This window comes from Pristis pectinata, chromosome 24 (assembly GCF_009764475.1).
Source record: "Pristis pectinata isolate sPriPec2 chromosome 24, sPriPec2.1.pri, whole genome shotgun sequence".
In the NCBI taxonomy this organism is placed as follows: Eukaryota; Metazoa; Chordata; class Chondrichthyes; order Rhinopristiformes; family Pristidae; genus Pristis; species Pristis pectinata.
In genome coordinates this window covers 31,274,719-31,299,089 of record NC_067428.1, presented here as the reverse complement: position 1 = coordinate 31,299,089, position 24,371 = coordinate 31,274,719, and the positions used below count along the sequence as shown (strand labels likewise).

Here is a 24,371-nt window from a genome sequence, read left to right as displayed (position 1 = left end):
TATGATAAGCAGGAGTACCCAGCTGACACATCCATATCTACAGGAATACTGGGCATATTAATAGGGATATTTGCACATTTGGATGCATCAAAGCTTCTAAGCTCCAGTATCGTTCTTACCCAGCTATTAGTGCAGCTTTTTTTAAGGTATTAACAATTTAACTTTTTCCTGAGAATCTGCTTTTCACTTCTATTTCAGTACATGGAGTAAGGGGAAAAAATTTCAAACATCTGGACAAGTGTGAATATTGCACTTTGGAAGGTCAAATGTAAGGGGAAAGTATACAATTAATGGGAGGACCCTTAACAGCATTGACATACAGAGGGATCTTGGCAAAAGGAGAGGTTGGACAAACTTGGATTGTTTTCTGTGGAGTGTTGGAGGCTGAAGGGAGACTCCCTTAACATTGTAAAACTTCAAATGATCATGCCTGTACAGTTAAATATATAAATCAAAATGTTGTCATTCATGGCCTGCTCTTCACAAACACAATCAACATTGGATCAGTGATCTGACCCGACTTCGTGGTCTTGTGCACTATTCTTGTAAAATACAAAACCTTATTCAGAAAGGAGTAACCAAGTATTGTTAATGTGGTACTAATTATTGCTGCACAAATTTAGTGCTGGCTCGTTACAGCAGAAGAAAATTGGGAAACTTTTTAAATCTTAAAATATTTTTTTTTAATGCTGGAAATTTCATAATGAAGTTGAATGCCCACAACTTAATTTCGCTTTCTGTGCCATATTAAAATATGAATTATCTCTGCTTTTTGCTTCCTTTTGCTGTCTGTGAGAAATCTTCAGTCTTCAGCAATCCAGCCTTTGTTAGGCTTCTTTTGCTCCTGAGCACCATCCACAGCCCACCTTTCTACTCCTTTTCCCTCCCACATCTCCAAGAATCAGATAGTGCCACATTTGCAGTAACATTCAAATGAAGGAAATGCAGGCTCTAGAGCTTGCCATATCATTGCGGGCAGCCCTGTTCAAGGTCAGTGGTGAGCACCATTCCTTCGGAGTTGACAGCAAAATCTAGGCCAAAGTCTAAGAAATAATTTCTCTGCATTTTGGAACCTGAAATAAAAATTAGAAACTTCTCATGATTCAGTCTAAGGTTGCATAAGCACTATCCAAATCTCTGCACATTATCCGTATTTTAAGTAAAGTATTTTTCTAATCTACACTGTTTATATAGACAGGCACATGTGAAATATATTTGCCGTTGTTCTAAAGTAGGACCCAAAGCAGTTCTTTTGTTGTTCCCTTGTCCTGGTTATTTTTAAGACCAAGCACATCCAGTGTTAAGAAAATATTATTAGCTTGTTTACATATATACTGGATTTTAAATGGAAGCTAAAAACATTGCAGTGGGTCATAAATGGCCTGGTTTTTTTGGTAATGAATCAGTATAATGTTCCAGGCACAGAAATTTTCAGTTATTAACTGTTGCATCTCAATATATACTACCAGCAAGATGTGGTTCTTGCTCACATAACCACTGTTTCACTTTAAAAAAAATATTTGCTTAATATCACTTTGTGTTTGTATATGAAAGCATTCATACAATTGCTAGTATTGGTGAAAAATAATTCAAATTATCTGTAACATTTTCTTTTTTGCCTGACAAAGGCATTACACATACATTACAATTCTATTGAAAAGTTTTAATTTTTTTGTCTTTCAGAACATGAAAAACATAGACTTTGCAAAAGTGCAGATTACATGAACTTACATTTCAAAGTCAAGTGGCTGTATAATGAATATGTAAAAGACCTGCCAGCTTTCAAGAATTCTGTCCCAGAGTACCCGGCGTAAGTGTTCCTCTAATCATTTTAATAGTGAATCTCCCAGTGTGGTCAGTATTTGGGTAGAATTGCTATTTTAAAGAAGTGTTTTCTTTGATGACGCTAAAATTTCAATGCTTAAGGCACTTTTTTCCATTGCACTTTATCTTCAGGAGAGCAGAGCTTAAGTGGAAGCACACCATTTGGTTTGGGTGGCACAGCTAATGGAGCTGTTGCCTCACAGCTCCAGCGATCTGGATTCAATCCTGACCTCTGGTGCTTTCTGTGTGAATTTTGCACATTCTGAATGTGACCACATGAGTTTCCTCCGGGTGGTTGGGTTTCCTCCTGGATTCCAAAGACATGGAGGTTGATAGGTTAATTAGCTGCTGTGAATTGCCCCTACCATGTAGGTTTATGGTAAAATTTGAGGGGAGTTGATGGGAATGTGGGGAGAATAAATGATGTTAATGTACGATTAGACTAAATAGGTGCTTGATGGATGGTGCTGAATCCAATGGGCTGGAGAACCTGTCTGTGCCACAGGGCTCTATGACTCCTCTATATCTCAAAACTTCAATCCAGGCTCTGCTCCAAACCACTATATGAAAAGCTCTTGCATTTAGAAGAGTGAGAGCTGCATTGAATCATCGAATTGTAACAAATTTCTTACAGAGCTTGACAGTGTTCTTGCATGGATGAGGTTTCCCCTGGCTGAGGTGTCTAGAATGAGGGCTTTCCATTATAATTGAGATGACGAGAAATTTGTTCATCCAGAGGGTGGTGAGTCTTCACAATTTTCACCCCAAGTGGGCAGTGGAAGATTTTTGCTGAGTATGTTCAAGATGGGGGTGATACATTTTTGAAGCTATGAGGTAAAAGGTCAGCTGTGATCTTATTGAATGGTACAATGGCATGAAGGTCTGGGTTGCCTGCTCCTATATTCTTATGATCATATATTATGTCAAAGCCATGTAGTTTTATATGCTTATGTTAATGTCTTAGCAGTAGAAGTGCTGCAGTCTTGCCACTGGTGACGCTCTGCAAAAGTGTCCTTACACTATAACATGGTTCTTTAATTTTGCCCACAAGAAAGATATCCTTTAACACCTGGCATTTAGTTATCAGAATGAAAATACATCGTGGACTCAAATACATTTTAATTCTGATGGATGCCAAAAATTAAAGCCTCTTTATATTTACCCTGTCATTTTAAGGCTGACCTTTTAATCATCTCACTTGCAAAAAGTCAGTAAGCGTAAACTGATGAAAGATAACTGTCATAGCCACCATGAGTGAAAGGATAGAGTGGGAGCAATCACGAAACAAACCACACACCTTGCGTGCATCGGCAGAGTTTAGAGTATACGCCACCTGCAAGTCAGGTTATTAACGTCAAGAGTACTCTAAGCTCCTTTGAACAGCTGTTTCATTACTGCCTTAGGCTCACAAGACAATAGAAATTGGGACCAGGAGACTCTTGTTGCTTCATGCCATAGGAGAGCACACAGTGTTGAGGAGCGCAATGAAGTACAGAAGGGGTGGTGGATAAAAACACATTACTTCAGTCTAGTGAAGTGGTTCATTTTGCTGGAAAATTAAGGCCATTTATTTAAGAAATGAGATGTAGCAGTAAAGAAATATGAGAATGCAAACACATAAATAATTTAAAGTAGCAATAAAAGTTGAGAAGGCCATGAAGTGTCAGACAAACTACTACTGGGGCTAATTTAAAATGCAAAAGCATCCTGGAATAATGTTAAATTTGTGCACAATCAAAATTAAAGTTGAACTGTAATTGCAGTGAAAGTAACTGCACATCTAGAAGCTTTCTCCAATCTACTGATTTTGCATTTAACCCGAGTGAATGAGTCATACCAACCATGCAAGTTTCTTGCAGTTTTACTATGTTAAATTTCAAATTAAAGATTTTTTACATAGGTCTGTAAGTTTACACAAAACCTTGGGCCTCCACAGCCCCTAGCCCCTTACCCTAACACAAATTAGTTACAAAAGCAGTCATGAATGCTTTTCACACCCTTGCATTTACCCTCATTGGTTCATGTCTTATCATTCCACATAAGTGAAAAGGTCACATTAGGCATTACTAAAAATGAACAAGTCATAAAAGTGTTATAATGCAAGTCAGAATTTTAACAAACACGAACATTGTTTAAAACCACTGGTGCATACTACTTCTCTTTCCTTTTATTCCTCTTCCTCTTCCTGACACTGCTATGTGGTCCAATCCAGAGATATAGCCAGACTGTTCAGATTCCTGCATTGACTGCCACGGTACTTTTGGGCAACATCTTTTGGGTTTTGCGGCCCATAAGTGCCCTGCCATACGCTACTCCATCTGCACCTGTGCAGGGGCAGACAGCCATCTCAAGATGATGCAGCACATTAGATACAAATTGGTGAGGGCATTAGGTGAGAAATGAACCCACTTTGACCATGTCCACTGTTTAGATGGCCACTATCCCTGACATTCCTCCAATTACCCACCAACAATTCTCTATAGCAATAAGCTGCAGACCACTTTGTTGCAAATCAGAGTGCTCGATGTTCCAGAAAAGGGGGTATGTATCGTTGCACAGTGATGTTCATAATGTGCATGTCCTTGGTGAAGGTGTGCACGCATGTGTTTGAATGCCATGTTTGTAGGTCCATACAAATATCTCTCTTCATTTTAAAAAATTGAATGACATTGCCCATACCTGTGACATCATACAACTCCTCCAATCTATGTCCAAGTATATGAAAGCAAAAAACGGTAGATGCTGGACATAAAAATAAAATGCTGGCAATAATCAGCCTATCCGGATCATCTGTGGAGAGAGAAAGTTAAGATTTCATGTTGGTGATCTCTCCTGGCCAAGGTCATGTGTAGGCATGACCTAATTTGTGCAAATTATTTGTTTTCGTGCAGTACATCCTTTGTAATTCTCTCTGGTTAAAATGCCTACCGAAGCATGTCACCCTAAGGTTCTGCAATGGCTAACCCTGATTATCAGCTTTTAAAAACCTGGAAAGTTGGTTGTGAGATCAGCAGATTTGCTGGCCAGTGAAAAATCCAAGCTATTTGTTCTATATTTCTTTTTCTATCAAATGTTAGATTCAAGGCATTATTATTGAAATAGTTTTGTTGTTCTTATTAAATATTTCATGAAATATTTTGGTTAGTTTTTTTCTGAAGCTGAGGAGACCACTGTTTATGTGCAAACATTCTTTTCTCTTTGCCTTATGATCCCCATTTGATATATTCAGTAGGAAATCTTTTAATTGAACCAATAAAACATTGAAACTGCAATAATTTACTCTTTTAATAATTAACCGAAATAAGTTGAATAGTTTGATTTTAATGAACAGCATGTTTTAATGTTGTTATTATTATTATTAATTTATTTCCAGAAAATAATTGGCTCTTTACTCTTAAAGAAGTGAGCATATGAACAATATTGTCTGTGAATGTAATATATGTATTTCTAAAATACAAGTTTAAAAATGAGACTTTTTCCCACAGTTGGTTTGAACCATTTGTTATACAGTGGTTGGATGAGAATGAAGAGGTATCTAGAGATTTCTTGCATGGAGCACTAGAACGAGACAAGAAGGATGGTGTAAGGAAATTTGTATTTACTATTACATTAACTAACCACTGCCACTGCAGGCATAAATGGTTTACATTTCTTATACTTTGGGGAGGATAGTGATTTAGCAGCAGATGTACAGTTACACAGGTCAGACAACTGCTTTTCTGTTCATGCCTGCATTGACTTTTGAAAGAGCAATCCAGTAAGGTTCCAGTCCCCTGCTATTTCACCATCACTATAAAACTACTCCCGCGTTGTATATTTATGTAATGTCCTTTTGAAAATTATTATTGAATCTGCGTTTCATTCAAAAAAATTCCAGATCATCACATTTAAGTATGTGATTAAGTATCCACAAGCAATATTTGTTCACATCTTGGCCTAAAAATTGCTACGATAGCTTTGTGATATGTGATCTGGAAAGAGGCAAAACATCAACTGACAGCACTTACATCTCTTCATATCATGCTAAATGGCTTGAGGTGACCTCATTAAGAAACCACAGTACTTTCAGCATCACTGAGTATCAATAGAAGTGTGCAGAGAGAAGGAACATCATTGTGGCACCTTGCTCCAATGTAAGTATATCAACTCTGACTGCCACCTGAGATTACTCGACAAATTTGGATTTTTTCATAATTAATTATGTTTCCTCAGTGGCAGCCAATCACTATGGCCAAACTAGTGTTAGAAAAGATGGGCCTCTCTTCAGTCACGACCATCACAGCTGTCTCATGCAAGTTTATTTAGCTCTTCAGATATAGTGATAAAACTGGGTAGGAATATCAACGGGGCTACTTCTTTCTGGTAATGCCCACGAAGAAGTGAGCAGGTGAAAGAAGAACCTAACATAATTTTCAGTGATATTATCAGTTGTAGTTAGAACCTGAATAAACTGCTTGCTGATGTAATGAAGGCAGGTTCAATTATGATGGAAAAGGTGGGGGAAAATAATTCAAGGGTACTGAGAAAGTATAGATGGGTAGGTCTAGTGAGCTGCTCTGGTAGAAAGCCAGCATGGACATGATGGGTCAAATGGCCCTGTCTTGTGCTGTAATCGTTCGATGATTCTAGAAATGCAAATTCACAGAATCACATATGGCCAAAGCACAGAAGGATTCCACCTGGTTCGTTGTGTCCTACTAACTCTGTGTAAGAGCAATCCAGCTTGGTCCACTCCCCTGCTCTTTTCCCATAGTGCTGAAAATTTCTTCTTTTCAGATACAATCCAGCTACCTTTTGAAAGCTACAATTAATGGCAGACCATTGAAAACTCCTAACCACTGGCTGTGTAAAGACATTTTTCCTCATTTTAAAGTCCCTCATTCCTGGAATCATTTTTGTAAATCTCACCTCCATCCTTTATAAAATCTTTACATCTTCCCGAAAGTGTGGCCCAGAATTGTGGTCAAACATTACTTTACATATGTTCATCAGGGCTCCCTTCCTCTTGTTGTCTATGCCACATTTTCATAAATCCCAGGTTTTTCAAGCACATTTTCAATTTGCCCTTACACTTTCAATGAACTGTGCATATATACCTCCAGATTTCTCTCTGGGACATCTTTTAGAATTGTGCCCACCCACTTATATTGCCTCTTCTCATTGTTTTCACCAAAATGTAACACTATGCATTTCTCACCATTTCATTTGCCACCAATCTTCCCATCCCCCTCCTTTCTCATTTCACCATCTTGTATCTCTATCATCTTCACAGTTTACAAGTTTTGAGTTATCTGCATTTAAAAATTATACTTTGTAGACCCAAGTCTAAGCCATTAATACATGTTAAGAAAAGCAAAGGTGCTAGTACTAACTGCTTGGGAGCTCCAGTGTATTCTTCACTTCATTCTGAGAAACAATCATTTAATTGTGTTATCTGTTTCCAATTATTTAGCCAATTTTACAAGTTGAAAACAACCTGTGTAAATAGATTTACTATCTAAATGGTCAGATGAAAAATCAAAATTAATTTTCTTTGTTTTTAACCACAGTTCCAGCAAACATCAGAACATGCCCTCTTCTCCTGTTCTGTGGTGGATGTCTTCTCACAATTGAACCAGAGTTTTGAAATCATTAAGAAGCTCGAATGTCCTGATCCTCAGATAGTGGGACATTACATGAGAAGATTTGCCAAGGTAAAGAATGAGTCTTTAGGAATAAATTGGGTAAAAGGCATTAAACTATTGTCAAAATTCAGCTTCACTATCAGTCAAGAAGCTTTCACATTCCAAATACAATGATGCACATTGTTCTTGCAGTAGTATCATGTTGCATTTGTATAAAACATTGGTTAGGCCGCAGTTTGAGTATTGTGTTCAGTTCTGGTCACCGCATTATAGGAAGGTTGTGGAGGCTTTGAAGAAGGCTCAACAGCGGTTTACCAGGATGCTGCCTAGAGCAGAGAGCATTAGTTATAAGGAGAGGTTGGACAGACTTGGATTGTTTTCTCTGGAGCGTAGGAAGCTGAGGGGAGACCTGATGGAAATTTATAAAATTATGAGAGGCGTAGATAAGGTACTAGAGGGCACAGCTTTAAGGTGAGAGGCGATGTGCAGAGCAAGTTTCACACAGAGCGTGGTAAGTGCCTTGAAAGCACTGCCAGGGGTAGTAGTGGAAGCAGATACAATAGTGGTGTTCAAGAGGCTTTTAGAAAGGCATATGAATATGCTGGGAGTGGAGGGATCTAGATCATGTGCAAACAGAAGGGATTAGTTTAATTTGGCATCATGCTCGGCCCAAACATCGTGGGCTGAAGGGGCTGTTCCTGTCCTGTACTGTTCTACCTTCTGTGTTCTAGTACCTCTGTATATTATTTATCTCTATTTGTTAGCCAGAATTTAATTATTCTTACCTCTGATTCCTGCCCAATTGGAATCCAAACCATACATCTGTTTGTCTCTCAGAAGGTTCACCTCATGGATCTTGGTTTAAGCTTGTTAATGGCAAGCTTCTGACTTTACACTGGTGCCACTGAGCAAATTGCTTTATATTGAGGTGGGGAAGAGAAATGTTGGCTTCCTCTGGCATCCTTTTGTTTCTGGAGCTACAATAATAAAAATGATTCCTAAGAAATAGATATGCCTGACAATGCAGTTGATCACCATGTAATTAATATACCAGGATTACCATTCTTTTAAATTTCATTCATGCCTATCTCTTATCAATGCCTTGGAAGTGATAGATGTCTGACACCTGTCAAGGTGTTTACAATAAGTATGTCAAATAATGTATTCCCATTATTATCCTATCATTTAAATGTTTCACACATGAAAGGGCATTTTGAGCATTTACTGCCACTTCTAGATGTATGTCCTTGAAAGGACAACACAACAAAAAGTTGGTGGATAAGATTCAGTGCATCTGGGTTGATTTCCTTGATTAGAGTGCGACCCACAAAGAATGATGGTTTTCATCAGATATTGTGCCATGGTAAAGATTAGTCATTATGCTCAATAACATAAAAGGACTCTCATTAAGATTTGCTGGTGTGAACATACTTTGTGTAGCGATTGCTTTTAAATATCCATGTATCCAAAAATTTTAGGTTGTCATGGTATTTATTGAAGAATATGATGAACAAATTGCTTTCTGATTCAGTATTTCAACATCAACATGTTTGTATCATCCTTTTGGTACTTTACTTTTTACAAAAAAGACAAATTCTGGTGTTTTTTAAAATTCTTTTCTTTTTCAGACAATCAGCAATGTACTACTGCAGTATGCTGAGATAATAGCTAAGGATTACGCATCGTACTGTTCAAAAGAGAAAGTGGTAATCTATTACTCTAATATTCTGTAGCCTTACAAGCACTATAGTATTGGAGTCGGAATATTGGTAAAACATGGCAGTTCTCTTACCATCTGTAAGAAGAAATGATTGGTTAATGCTTTAGATGTAAGAACTTTGTTACAACTGTAGCCCAGAAATCAGACCATGTACTGCTGTTTATTTCTGTATTATTAGATTCAAAATGTAATTACCATGGAATGAAACATGACAACACTATTTCAGGATTATCTTGCATCATTCTGGAAACTCGAGTAACCGCGTGAATGCTTGACAGTATTTCCGTATCAGACGGACATCAAATCACAACTATATCTGTGTACCAATGCTCCCTTGGAGTATTGTGGGGGATATTTGAACCAGTTTTCCCATGTTGTTGCTCTGAGTGCCCAGTTACCGTAATTGGGAACTTGTAGAAAAATTGGGTCTTCATAGCAAAGTGCCAGACTGGAACCCGCTATGGTGGGTAACTCCCTTTTCCTCAGTGATACCACCTCTCCCTCCCTTCCACCCCACAACTCCACACTCAAACACCTTTGCCCTGACCCTTGAAGGCCCAGGTCTCCCACTACCCTCTCCCTCTCCCTGGCTTCTTACCTGATGGCTGCTGACATCTCCCACTTCTCCCTTCTATCCCAGTCCATTTACCAGCTGTACCCCAGGCCCTCAATCAGGCCTATGATTGCTGGCCCTGTCCCCACCCTGACCATCCAGTCTCACCTGCAAACTCAGCATCTCTTCAGTCGCTCCTGATGCCCTGGGTGTCGAGAATGATTGATGTTTTGCAGAAGTGGGCCTGTGACCAAAACAATCATTGGCCCACACACACAGTGACCATATAATGTACTCTTTAGGGCACACTTAGAATTGTGAGGCAAAAAACTTTCCTACAGAATGTTAAGCAACACACAAAGCGCTGGAGGAACTCAGCAGGTCAGGCAGCATCTATGGAGGGAAATGGACAGTCGACATTTTGGATCAAGATGTGTCCCCCAGAATGCTAACTAGTACATGTCCTCCCAGCTTACAAATGCCTGGTTTATGTACAGCCCCAATGTACACACAAGCATTTGGGAGACCGGCAGGATGGATTTGCTGGCAGCTGCGGGGCTGCAGGCATCTTCTGCCGTGTGGGAACTCGGTTCATGGCTGCATTTCTGACTGTTTGGGTTACAGTCTAAGAAAGGGAACCCTGTCGTAACCTGGCGACGACCTGTATTTCGTATTTATTGGTAGTAACAGATCTGATGTACAGTATGTTTATAAGGGTCGTGGCCAATATTTATCTCTCAACAAACATTAACATCAGCAGATTATGTATTATACCGTCTTTTTGTTTGAAACCTTGCTGAACACAAGTTGGTGCTTTCATTTCCTATGTTACAACAGTGATTATACTTCATGGATCTGTTAGTACCGATAGATAGGAAATACTAGCTAACATTCTGTGGGAAAGTCTCTTGCCTCACAATTCTAGCTGGCTTAGATTGAGTTTGTCAAAGCCATATAATTACAAATTAACTTCAGAGTTTCAATATTTAGAATTGTTTTATTTCTTCTCTTGCCAGTCTTTTTTCCAGAGGTGCCAGCATCTTTTACTATTCCATAAGAAATATTTTGGTTCTTTTTACATGTCTTAATCTGCACAAATGAATTCCATACACACTGCAATACTCCTCATCTAAATTATACTGTCTGTTGTTTGTGAGGTTCAAACATCTTTGCTGATTATCTTAGTGCACTGTGTTCCCTCTTAAGCCTAATTTCTTTTTAATATTTCTCTTATTTTCTTAGCCTTTTAGTAATATCTGGTTTAATGTTTTCCACTCTGGCATTAAAATATTGTGCTGGGGATTCTACTGTTTAATAAAATGGCACTGTTGTACCTTATTTACCAGACGTCTTAAGTAAAAGAGTCAACTCTCTATTCTCTATTGCAAGTTTACAAAATTCAACAGCAAAAACTGGCTGAAAGTTCTCTTGGGAGTCATTATGTGGTGGAGAAACGTATTTTAGAAGTTTCAACAAGTCTTAAATATAAAAACATTGTTTCAGGAATGGAAAATATAGAAGGCTATCAGATATCCATGATTTACTAATTGGTATTTTAGTACAATTGCACTTCTTTTTATGCCCCTAAATATGATCGTGGGATCTCTAGTAAGGTATGCCTGGCTTTCCAATTATGTCTCCAGCACCTTGCTAGTGTTTTGCCATTTCATATTTTAAGAAGGGTCAAAATTTAAAATTAACTTGTTATTTCTCAATCCTTGAATAGAATTGTAGTGTATTTTTGGACATATTTGTTGTAGTGAACTCTGATTATACTCGTATGCCAATATTTAGCATTTTATGCAAAGGTAAAAGCCTATAACCATAGAAATAACCACTGATACATTAACATTTTGTAGCCATGTATCCTGATGAACAACATTCAGCAGCTACGAGTACAGCTGGAGAAGATGTTTGAAGCAATGGGAGGAAAAGATGTAAGATTCCGATATTCTTAATTTATGTTTACTTTTAAAACTTGTGTGGTTAGTAATTTAAGGAATTCTATTACTTTCGACCCTAAATTTTCTTGATGCTTTTAGTACTGTTATAGAGTCAGAACTTAAATCCAGTCACCAGCTGGGGGCTGAGTGGGGAAGCAGCATGGAAGTATCCTGTATTTGAACCTCTCCTTTATGTTCTGGGATGATTCATTTGGTGTATGAAATCCAGGGATTGTGCATGTCATAATGGCATAACCCTGCAAATGTCTGCTATCTACAACATTGACAGATGTGTCCCTTAACTGTTTCCTCTCTCAGTTCTGCTCCAGTCTCTCCACAGTATCTTCTTTGTATATCTGTATTCTATGTTGGCAGTATACAGGCAACTGTGCCTACAAAACAGGCAAGCAACATGATAATGGTGAAGTTCCAGGTGGGCCCTGAGACAAAGCTTCCAAAGACCATGGTCTGAAAGCCCATTAAGCTGCATTGCCCTGAGGAAGTGGCACTGTCAACCCTCTCCCTGTGCAGAGCAGTACAGGAAGAAAGTTAATTATCCACCATGGTAAAAAAAAGTCACTTTGATTTCCATTTTCTCTTTTCCATTCTTGGTTGCCTTCATACTCTTCAACATTTTAGCGTAGTACATGCACTCCTAACCTCTCTCACTGAGCTCCTGTTGAAGGCATCCTTTTTTCCCTGGGTCTGCACTATGTACATAAAAACAGGTTAGTGCAGTTTCCCAAAATACCTTTCTTTATTCTAACATTTTTGCAATCCACATCTCTCACTGCACCTCTCCCATTTAACTTTTCACCTTCCCTGGGAGCCAGCCTTGCTCTTGCATTAGCTTAGAAGAAACTGGTGGAAGGGGGCAGCCGACAGCTCCTGAGGGGAAGCTCATTAGTCTTTTGGGGAGATGCTGCATCTCATCTACTCCGGACAGGCAAAACTCGGCACCTGCAATATTATCCTTTTAATCCCTAGCTGCAGGCATGCATACTTACCTTCCTCCATCCATTGTGTCTTCATCCCAAAGCTGGGGTTTGGAGACTGGATTGTGAAGAAGGAAGTGGGGGTAGAGGCGGTGAAATGCACTTCTACTGTGAATTCATCACAGCTGCAGAAAGAGGAAGAGGAGTTGAATTCATTCTTTTAAAAGGTCTCAGAATCTGGCCTTCATGGTCCATGATGCAGCAAAACACACAGCTTGGTTTGTATCACACATTAGAGAACTCTTCCTACTCGTTAAAGACGCAGCTGCTTGGTTGGTGCTTTCAACAACCATATTTTGGTACTTTGGCTAATGCTGTACTAATGTACTATGGCAATCTGGACGGGTCAATGTTGTTATAGTTCTGGAGTATAGCTAATATGGGCCATGGCATGGAGAAAATTTGGATGCCTTTGATGTAATTGACACCCTTGTAGAAGTGCTGCTATCAGATACACTTCTCTTTTGTGAGGTCCTGTTAGCATCAGTTTGAACTGTATGCATGGGAGCTTCTGTTGCTGTCCTGGTGCCTGATTTTTGTTTTCCTCCCTCATCTGGTTTCTTCGTTTATGCTCTTGTTAGAATAAAGGAAGGTATTTCGGGGAATTACGCAACAGTGTTTTTGTGTTAAAGTAAGCAGTCATAGTGCAGACCTAGGAAAAAGTGGTTGCCTTCAACAATGCAGTGAGAGAGGTTTGGAGCGTGTGTACTGTATTAAGATGGTAACTAAGATAGGAAAAGAGAAAAAGGAAAATTAATGTGACGGCTTTACTGTAATTCAAGCCACACCCTGACTAAAGTTCATTTGGATAGAGCTTTGATGATGAGGAAGTGAATAACTTCCACAAAACTTCCTCTTTGAAATTTGCAATGATGAAGTGAGGGATAAACCTAATTCACTTTGTCCTCACCGATATATGTCTGGCAAATGCAACTGTGCATGATAGCATTGGTAGATGTGACCACACATCGACAAGGAAATGCTCACTGCTTGTCTGGATGCATGCAGCTCCAACAGAACTGTAGAAACATCAGGACAAAGCAACCCCATTCACCAACTTAAACATTTGTTCTCTCCACCAGTGGCTGTGGTGTTTTTTTACCTACACTGTAGTTTCTTGCCCAACCTACTCTGATAGCACCTTCCAAACCCATGTGCTTGACCACGAAAAAGGAAAAGGTCTTCAGGTGCATGGGAATATGACCACTTGCGCATTCCAAGTTGCACACCATCCTGTCTTAAAATATATCGTCATTCCCTCATCATCTTAATCCTGGAACTCCCTATCCAACAACACTGGGAGTACCTTCACCAGCATGACTGTAATGGATCAAGTAGATGCCTCACCACCACCACCGCCCTGAGGGTAATTAAGGATGGGGAATGAATGCTACTCTTGCCAGCAATGCTCGGGTCCTGAAAGCTGACTAAATAAAGCTCTGCAACTAAGTTTTGGGGCCTTAAATATTAGTAACTGCAGGACTGACACTAACTTTTTTTAATTTCAAAAATTAAACTGTGGCAATGTATTCCTAGGACTTTTGAATGTTGCACCTGCACTTAATGAAATTTGTTCTCGATGCAATGTGATAAACTAAAACACAAATATCCTGGCACCATTCTCTTGGTATCATTCCTGCCAATTATGAAGAATGTCATCCCTTTTGTTTATGTGCTCAGAACAATCATTTTATTTATTTATTTAATAACATTTTATTTAAAAATTAATGTGTAATTTTTCATTCAGTTTTTATGTACTTTTACAATGTATGGAAATAAGCAGAAAAGAAACAATAGGACATAGACAGAAAGCTACGTGAAACCATCTGGTACATAAAAAGAAAATACTGTCTACTTAGATTATTTTTCAAGGTACAGAAAAAATGACACACCCTCAGTTGAAGTGTTCACAACTGTCAAAACAAAACTGACCTAGATTTAACTGGTGTATAACTATTCATGTTGAGCTTGGTATCATTTGTTTTAATTCTACTGTACTGTCTGTTGCTCCTTTCCTTCAGGCAGCATTGATGTGTGGTTTCTAATGGTTCTTGCACTGTTAATCTCCATAAATAATATTCTAGGACAGTATTTCTTTGGATTCAAGTTTTTGCATGGATATATTGTCCTGTGATATTATACAGTTGTAAAGAAGACACAATATGTAAGAAAGTAGTCCAAGAAAAGATAGTTTGGCTCATTGTGACTGATGCTTCTGACAATTTACTTCATTCTTTAATTCTGCATTCTCTGGCTCTCCGAGCCACCATGTTCAGTTTGGTTGGTGGTTTTCTGATTGTAGTACACTAAATGCCTGTCTTTATTTGCAGCTGAATGCAGAAGCCAGTGACATTTTAAAGGAGCTGCAGATAAAACTCAATAATGTGCTGGATGATCTCAGCAGAGTATTTGCATTAAGGTAAGGATTTCAGTATCTTGTAATATTTAAGGCACGCTTGCAAATAATCATTGTCAGGTATATAAAGATTGTTTTAGGCAAACAGTAATCTGAAAGCCAAAGGTTTAATATCAAGCCTACTAATGTACACTTGGTTTGTTTATAGCCTTGTGTTATAATATAAAGAGCCTGTTAAAATCCTGGAATAACTGCAGTATGTTTGATATTGTAATATGCGTAGATAATTTTTATACTTATCACAATGACAAATTGTCTTGGAAACCCACATTTTTTTAATGGTAGATAATAGGTGTTGAACTGAATTGTGCTAGCCAGCAGTTCTGAAGGGAGTCTCTGGTGTTCAGCCTCTTCTCTATATGCAAGTCTCAGACTTGAATAGAACTGCATGAACTGAGATGCGTGCTGGTATACCTATCATTCTGGATATGCTGGACTATACGTGGAGTCCATTGGTGGAAACCTATCTTGAAAGGTGATTCCAAGCATAGAGATTAGAAGAAAAAATGCAACATATTAATTTACTATTTATTTTGTTTACATGCATTTAATTATTTCTTGATTTTTTTTGTTTTTATTTTTAAAATGCAGTTTTAATCTTTTAAAATCATTTAGAACCTTTCCAATATGTTGTAAATGCCTCTGAATATCAGAGAGATTTTAAAACTTTTAAATTACAGTCCAGGCTTTGACAAAAGCTTCTAGCTTTTGCCTTCTGTCAAAGCCCGGGGGTTCTAGGGACAAGGTGTTTGCCCTACCTCTGTTCAGGTCTTGATGCACAGAGCAGGACACCTCCCAGGTTTGATAAGTCAGCTCAATTGGGTCTTTGCATCTGGTTCAGGTAAGTGCAGTTAGGGGCGAAGGTAGCTCAGTTGGGTCCCATCCGTTTAGTGAATCAATAATATTGCAATAAGAGCTTCTGATCACTTAAGTTATTATCATTTTTTATAATTTACTTACACTTTTATCTATTACAAAGACAATGATGTTACAAAAAGTTGCTTATGTACAATATTTTACACCTTTGTCTTTCTTAAAGAATATTTTATTCTTTATGCCATACTTAACATTCTCTCGTATGTTCAGTTTTCAGCCTCATATTGAGGAATGTGTGAAGCAGATGGGAGATATTCTCAGCCAGGTGAAAGGAACTGGAAATGTCCCTGCCAGCACTTGCAACAGTGTGGCCCAGGATGCTGACAATGTTCTCCAGCCACTCATGGACCTACTAGATAGCAAGTTAGTCAACATTATCTCCATTTTTAATTTAGAATGTTTACTAAGTGCATCATGGAAACTGAACCTGAACCCTACTCTGCTGCTTCAGGGTGATAGCTAATATGCAAAAGGATCAACCTTTGCTTTCTTGACATAATAGATGCAAAAATCTGGTGAGGTTTTAAAATAGAGAGCCAAATTGACATTGTCATATTTTTTCCCACAGCTGAAAGTCAAAGTTATCTCTTAAAGATCTGGTGGAAGGAAGGCATTACAGCGTGATCCATTCGCATTTCAAAAACCAACTGAACAAAATTTACTTAAAATCTGAAGGAACCAAAGTGCTTCCTTCAGCATGTTGGTTGTTATTAAAATAAAGAAAGAAAAGGGTGGAATCTATTTTGATTCTGTCTTTCTGAAATTTTGGAAATATATTCACCAGAAGAGTAACGCATAATATAGTGCAAAAGGGAAGTTTCTAAATTATACCTTAAAGGTAGGTGTTGTATCATGAATGTACTCTAAGTGCAGGCTGTGGCTCAGTGGTAGTACTGTCACTTTCTACTTAGAAGATTGTGGACTGAAGTCCCACTCAAAGGTCTTCAGTAAAAAATTTAAGTTGACACTCTATCGGAGTTCGGAAGAAGTGAGGCCCTGCTGAAGATGTTGACTTTTGGATGAGACATCAAACCAAAGTTGCACCTGCCCCTCGGGTACCATTATTTGCATAGATCATGGATAGGCTCAATAACCATCCAATAATCAACCAAAATCAAAAATCAGATTGTCTGGTCATATCACATTGCTGTTATGTCCATGAGTTGGCCACTCAATTCCTCAAGCCTGCTCCACCACTTAATAAGATTATGACTGATCCGACTTGTTTCCTACATTGTACCTGTGACTGCATTTCAAAAATAAAAGCCATTTATAAAGAGCTTTACTGAAATTGTGAAAGACAGTATATAAATGCAATTCTTATTTTTTATGGCAATCAAGGGAATAAACAGCTGCAGTAAGTTTAAGTTTTTTTTTAGGTGGCAGAAGCTGCTGTTCTCTAGATATAAAGGCTTTCTGATTCCATCACCAATACTACCTACATCTACCTTCCAGATGTTGCACACATTTTCCTCAGCTCAGCCTACTGGTTCCTGAAAATTTAATTTGTTACCTCCAGATTCAGCCATTCTAACTTGGGGTGAACTCCTCTTACCCACTCTTCATTATCTTCAACTCATCCAGAACCCTATATTCCAGAATGCATTCTCGCATTCAGTGGCTTCCAGGCTACCAGTGTCTCAAATTTAAAACTCTCATTCTTGAGTTGAAGTACTTCTATTGTCTCACCCACCCTTGTCCTTTTAACTTCATCTACCCAACGATCCTCTGGGTTCTTTGTACATCTCCAAGTCTAGCTTTGCACAGTTTTGATTTGCTTCATTGCATCTTCGTGCCTGTACCTTCACCTGATACCCTTTCTAAAATTCTGCACCTCTCTCATCTAACTTAAGACACTAATAAAACATCTTGGACCAGATTGTAGTAACCTGTCCTGAGACTACTTTTTGTGGTTTTATGTTATTTTTTTCTGAAAAATAACTGTACTTGGGCTGTTTTCTGAGTTGAAGATGCTATGTAAAAGTTAGTGGCTAGTTGTTATTTTGAATATTGGTGCACACGTTTGCTTCCTCTTCCAGTTTGACCCTGTTTGCAAAGATCTGTGAGAAAACAGTGTTGAAGCGTGTTCTGAAAGAATTGTGGAAGATTGTAATGAACACAATGGAGAAAACTATTGTCCTACCACCTTTAACCGATCAAACGGTGAGCAGCAGTTTCTGCATTTAAGTCATTGTGATTTAGTGAGATATTGCAACAAATTGCATAGCCCAGTTGTAGGATTGATCTGCAATGTTTATAAAAGTGTTCATTTTAAATGGACTGTTCTTAATTCTGTTGACTAAAAGTTGTGATGTAGATGCATTATAGGAGAAGAAATTTTCACATGGATTAGGTTGCCACCTTGATGTTTCATAGTGAATAATCTAAATTAGGTCATCGGAGAATGTAAAATTAAGAGGAATAATTATATTCCAAGTATTGTTCTTAATCACCAGTGCTACAGTTGTGATGGAAATAAAGCAAAAATGGACTATTCCTTAGCAGTTTGGCCTGAGTTGGGGGAAAACCATTATTAATAGTTCCTCTGCAATAGATATCCTGCTAGTTTTAAAAGCTATTAGAAAAAGAATTGTGTTATTGCTTAGAATTGTTACCATTCAGGATCATTGACATTTTTGCATCATTAGAAGATTGATGTCATTAGGAGAGCCCTGTGTGCACAGGTGAAACGTATATTCTTTATTTTGTAAATACTTGTTTTTTTATTATTAAACAGTGTAATCAAGATCCATTTGAAAGAATATTTTTTAAAAAGTAATTCAAATATTTAACAAGTGATCCTATTGGCAGTACCTTTATTGATTTTTTTTATATAATTAAGCTGTGGCATTTTACCAAAGGGCCATAGAATCTAATAACTACCTTTTAAAATCAACTGATTTGAAAAGTTGCATTAAACTAGAAAAGTAATAGTAATATACTGGTCTGATTATCATTTTCTTTAATTGTTCTGCTCTCTGATAATGGCAGATGATTGTAAGTACAGCACTATGTGTCTGTCTGTCTGTCTGCTGTACGTTTAATAGAATCAGCCAGTAATGTTGTGTGTGGCTGCGCTCGTTAGTGTATGCTGCCACAAGCTGGTGCACATGGCTGACTCTGGTTAATAATAGTGACCTCTGCTGGGTTCCCATATCTGAAATTTCCCCTTGTTTTGTCACTTGAATGTTTGCTCTTTTGGATTTAAATAAAAATTTGTAAAAAGTGTGTTATATGTTTACAGCTCAATTCTGGATGTGCACATCAAGAAAATGTCTATTTTAGTAAAAGCTAACTGCTTGTATTTGTTGAAATGTTATTATGTGTATCAGTTGCTACCACTATTTAATTAATAGCTGCAGTATATGTGTTTTGAAATGCTGGCTGATTCTTTGTCTGCAAGAGATACCTTTTTTAAAATGCATCTGCAATTATGTTTTGTTTATTTCTTGTAATAAGGGCTGCCAATGATGATATATGCTGCAATCTTAATCCAAAATTCTTCCCTTAGTCTGAATATGACAGCCTTAGCTCTTAATTGGTTTGATCATTGACAAAGTGCATTGTTGGGTGGTGTGTAGAGAACATAAGCAGGCTCTTTGATGAAAGGCACTATTTACAACTGATGCACACAAATACAGGGTACATTTGAAATCTGTAAGAAGTTTTTTCAAGCATGCACCATGGATAATAGATTCAAATTTGGTGGAAAAATATCAAAAAGAAAATGTGTCGTGGAGTACAATACCCAAGTACAGCCACGTGGGTTTGAGTTGCAATTGTAAAATCACATTTACCTTTGAAATTTTAAGCATGGTTTGATAACTTTTTATTTTTTGAAGCATATTTTTATTGTACAGAACTTCTGATGCCTATTAACTGAGGAAATGCCACAGGATCTTGGGAAACAATTTAAATTTCTGATGATCATCATGGTCACGTATTTGAACAGTGTTCAAATTAACCAATCAAAGTTAGTTTGCTGGTGTAGTAAAGGTAACCATGATGCTGTCAGATTGTTGCAAATAGCTGAGCTTGACAAAAAATCTTCTAAAGTCTGAATCTTCCACATCCACCCAACGATTTAGTTCATCAACCATAACGAAGGTGGGTCAATAAACATTCTCTGTAAACTTAAAATCTTGTAATGTTTAACCCAATATATAATACCCAGTAATAAAGGTAACAAATCTTTGCAAGAAAACCTGCAAATTAAAATGTCGTCTTACAAACAATAGTTTTGATCTTTTGTCATGATGCAAAAGAACACAACAAACATGTGTTCTGGCATGCATACAGTAGGTACTCTTTTGTGGCATTGCTTTTAACTTTCAATAAATCAGAGCTTGAGGCTGAGCATTAGCTCAGACTCGTATAGAATTTTTATCTGGGAAAATGTCAACATTTCTGATCCAGACTCCAATATAAATTGAACTGTATGTGACACTTAATCCTAGAGAAAGAGGAACTATTTTGCTAGATCCCGTGCAGCAGTATAGAAATGCAGCTACAATAGCAAAGTGTGAAAGATCATAGGTGATGGGCAAGAGCAAACTAGAGGTTCATTCTTTTCAGCATATTATCTCTAAGAGCAATTAATTTTAAGGAATTCTTAGAAAATCCTGCAACCTTTATTAGCATGACTTGGATTGAATTAAAATTGCCCCTGAACATAATCTTCATTGTGACCAATAAGCCACTTTGTCAGACAGATGTGGAAGTTCAGGCTGTAGAATTTTTTGGGAGATGTTGATTTTGATTGGGAGTTCAAGGGGTTGAACCAGATACCGAACGACATAATTTCATGACACTGAAACTAATGATCAGAAATTCGTGGTGAAAAATTACTGTGAGACAACAGGGCTCTTTGTTATAGTAGAAGAAATCTGTCAGTAACTTATAGAGCACACACATGCACAGTTAAATACAGAATGACAGATGTGATTCCCTGCTCCTCTACGGTATTGCTGCATAGTTACATTCTTCAACAAAATATACAAATCACTGAACTGATGAAAACTTCAAGTATTTACAAACTGTTTAAAATGAGCCCGAGAATGTTGGGCTTTATTGAGTAGACGGGTAAGTGCGTTTTTAGGGCATCAATTTAACAGTCTCATCAGTTCAGAAGAATTTAATTATATATGGATTGTCATTCTCTCTTGACAAATATTCCAAAATAACAATTTCAATTTTTAAAACTCAGTTATATTTCACCTTGTACCCTAATCTCATTTATGTTCCAATTGTATATTGCATGCTGTAAAATATTGAATTTTTTTTTAAGTGCATTTTACTTTGTTGTTGTCTGTGAGAACTTTTTGATGTGCTTAGCTGGAGTCACTTATGGCAGGTACTACCGACCCCTGATAGCAAACAATGTAAACAGAGATGAAGTCCATGTCACAGATATCATTGGATCTTTATAGGCTTCTTTCTACAACGTCAGCAGTGAGTGTTTTGGTTTTGTTGAATGAAAATTGTAGCCCATTACTTCTGAAATTTGATGTGAAGTTGTCTGAAAATAGGATTGGAATCTTGGTGGATTGAAACCTCCTTGTCTCCTGCCATAGATCTTTTTGAAATTCTACGTGTGTTGCAGTTTTCCCAAGTCCACAATAGATCATGCTTGCCGGCCTAAAGCTGGTCAGCAAAATTATGAGACTGTCATGTACTTCTGTCTATGAGGAATGATATTTTGCTCAGTTATCTTTGTCCTACGGAAACAAAGCTGAATCAAAGGACAACAATATTTTTGATATAATAATAATATTTTTCCATACTGCCATGGTTTTAAATAAAAATCTGTGGTTTAGATAGTGATATATAAATTGTATCAATTTAAATTATTCCTCCTAACCAAGTTTATGAAACATGAGATAGAACTTTATTCAGATAGAAAAGTCACAGAATCATACAGCACGGAAACAGGCCATTTGGCCCACCACATCCATGTCGACCAGTGGGCACCCATCCACATTAATCCCATATTTTAGCACTCGACCTGTAACCTTCTGTGCCTCAGCAATTTAAGTCTCATCTAGACACTGAAATGCTGTCGGCGACTCTGCTTCCACCACTCTCTCTGGCTGTGAATTCCAGGTATTCAGCACTCTCTGGATGGAAAAAGGTCCCCCTCAGATCCCTTTGAAACCTCTTGCCCCTGCCCTAAATCTATGTCCTCTAGTTTTATTCACACCTGATAAGGGGAAAACTTCCCTGCAGTCTGCCCTATCTATATATCTCATAATTTTATATACCTCAATCATGCCCCTCCTCCTCTCCAGGGAAAACAGACCCAGTCTCTCCTCATAATTGAAATGTTGTATCCCAGGCAACATCCTGGTGAGTCTCCACTCCAGTGCTACCTCACCTTTCCTATAGTGTGGTGCCCAGAACTGCATGCAGTACTCTAGCTGAGGTCTAACCAATGTTTTATAAAGTTGGGGCAAGAGTGGCCATACGTAAGATGATTTGGAAAGGCTTTATCATTCATCCAGAATTTGAAGAGAACTTACTAGAGTCATACAGCACAGACACAGGCCCTTCGGCCCACCGTGACTATGCCGACCATCAAGTACCTGTCTATACTATTCCCATTTACCAGCACTTGGTCCATAGCCTACTATTCCCCTTGGCAATTTATATGTTCGTCCAGATGTTTCTTAAAATGGAGGCTAAGTAATATCAGTCTTTGCCAAGTATTAGTATCCTTAGATTTAAAATGGAGGGGCATCTTCAATGATCTACACTCACTGGTGTGTGACAGTAATCCAGCAATCTTCCTTAACTCCTTAAAATCTGCCTGCAGGACTTGGTCCTTTTTGCTATCTATGTCATTGGATTAGATCCTCTGTCTGCTTACCTTCCTCCAGGATTTGCTGCAGCTTTTCAGTAATGTCCTTAACCCTGGCAGCTAGGAAGTAATGTACCATCCTGGAATTACACCTGCAACCACAGAAATGCCTGTCTGCTCCTCTGAGTATAGGATCATCATATATTGCTGCCTTCGCCTTTCCCTTCCACTCTGTATAATTGACCCACCCAGGATGCTATGAACTTGGTCCTGGCTGCGTTCCTCCATCAGCATTAAGAAAACAGCCAGTGAACAAGATGCCCTCTGGGTTCTTCTGAACTGCCTATAAAACTTGTCTGCCTGACAGTCATTCTTGCATTCTCTGCCTGCATTTAATGTGGGATTTCCTGGGATTATCTGATTATCCTACACACATGCTCATGTCTCTGTAATTGGGACTTTGGAGTCCATAATTCTAGCTAAAATAAATATGTACTTCAGAATTTATCTATGAATCAAAAAGAATCTATACAAAATTATTTAAAGCTTGTCCCATTTAGAAATATAGTCAAGACTGTAGGTGACACCTACAGAGGCATGGTAAACAGTTGCTGTGAGATGGACTAATAAGCATTTGGTCCATGGCACTGTGCACTTTTGAATCAGCCTTGCATGAGGCAAGGTCTTCCCTGTATGCCCATCACCCAAAGAAGAGCTGGGTAAGCAAATAATTTAAAAGGAATTTACCAGAGACAGCTTTCTGGCAATAACTTAGAACCTGCTTATGTAGTCCCCTTTAACACAAGAAAATGGCCTTCACAGGTACTGTGAACCGTGACGGCCACTGAAAATCCTGGAAGTACTTCCAGATTTGCATTGCTCATTCTGTGCCTGTCCAGGATGCTTCATACACTAATTTGTCACCAGCACAGATAACCTGGAATGAAAATGGGGACTGTGAGTCATGTAGTTGGTCCTGATTTTCAATAAAGTTTTATTCCTGGAAATTGGATTGCTTATGTACGGCAAAAACATGACACTATACAATCCAGTTCTAGGCAAGTAGCTTTCGAAGGTATGACTGGTTGGATGAGGGAAATACCAAGATGTTAGCCACAGCTCAGTGAGGATCAAAGATGACCGAATTTTCTGAATAAGGATGATTCTCGAAATATAGAAAGGATTGATATATGGAGTGGTTAAGGCATTGACCATTGCACCTTCTGTGAAATAAATATTTTAAGAAGAGAAAGCTATAGAGTTATAAATGCAAATATGGTACTTTTATTTGGTGAGAGCAAGGTAAGTAGCATTACCTTTGGATTGGTGTAGCAGCAGGCAGAGATACTGTGGTCTGTATATTTACATGTGCTATATGCTGACATAGTTTCATGACCAAATAGGCTCAGATTTGTCTCAAATCAGATATTTATAACAAATGATTGTTTCATAGGTAGTTTGCAGCACTCTTCAGTGGTTTTGAGATTTGCAGAAAAAAACAGAATGTTAGGAATTCCATCTAACTTCTAATTGAGAGAATCTGACTTCTGTTATTTGTCTACTGGCACCACCGGCAAGGCCAGCATTTGTTGCTGATCTTTCTTTGCCAAGCAGGAGGTAGTGG

The 24,371-nt window shown here is 38.1% G+C and overlaps 1 protein-coding gene across 1 annotated transcript in view; it reads left to right on the top strand.

Annotated features, from left to right (window-relative positions):
• The window catches only part of LOC127582541 (protein unc-13 homolog A), a 261,016-nt gene that overhangs the window by 203,096 nt on the left and 33,549 nt on the right, over positions 1–24,371 (top strand). Inside the window, exons 27-34 of the mRNA XM_052037881.1 lie at positions 1,684–1,810; positions 5,310–5,406; positions 7,374–7,517; positions 9,077–9,154; positions 11,581–11,658; positions 14,990–15,078; positions 16,162–16,314; positions 17,991–18,114. Coding sequence (XP_051893841.1) covers positions 1,684–1,810; positions 5,310–5,406; positions 7,374–7,517; positions 9,077–9,154; positions 11,581–11,658; positions 14,990–15,078; positions 16,162–16,314; positions 17,991–18,114 — 890 coding nt within the window. The remainder of the gene's footprint in view (positions 1–1,683; positions 1,811–5,309; positions 5,407–7,373; positions 7,518–9,076; positions 9,155–11,580; positions 11,659–14,989; positions 15,079–16,161; positions 16,315–17,990; positions 18,115–24,371) is intronic.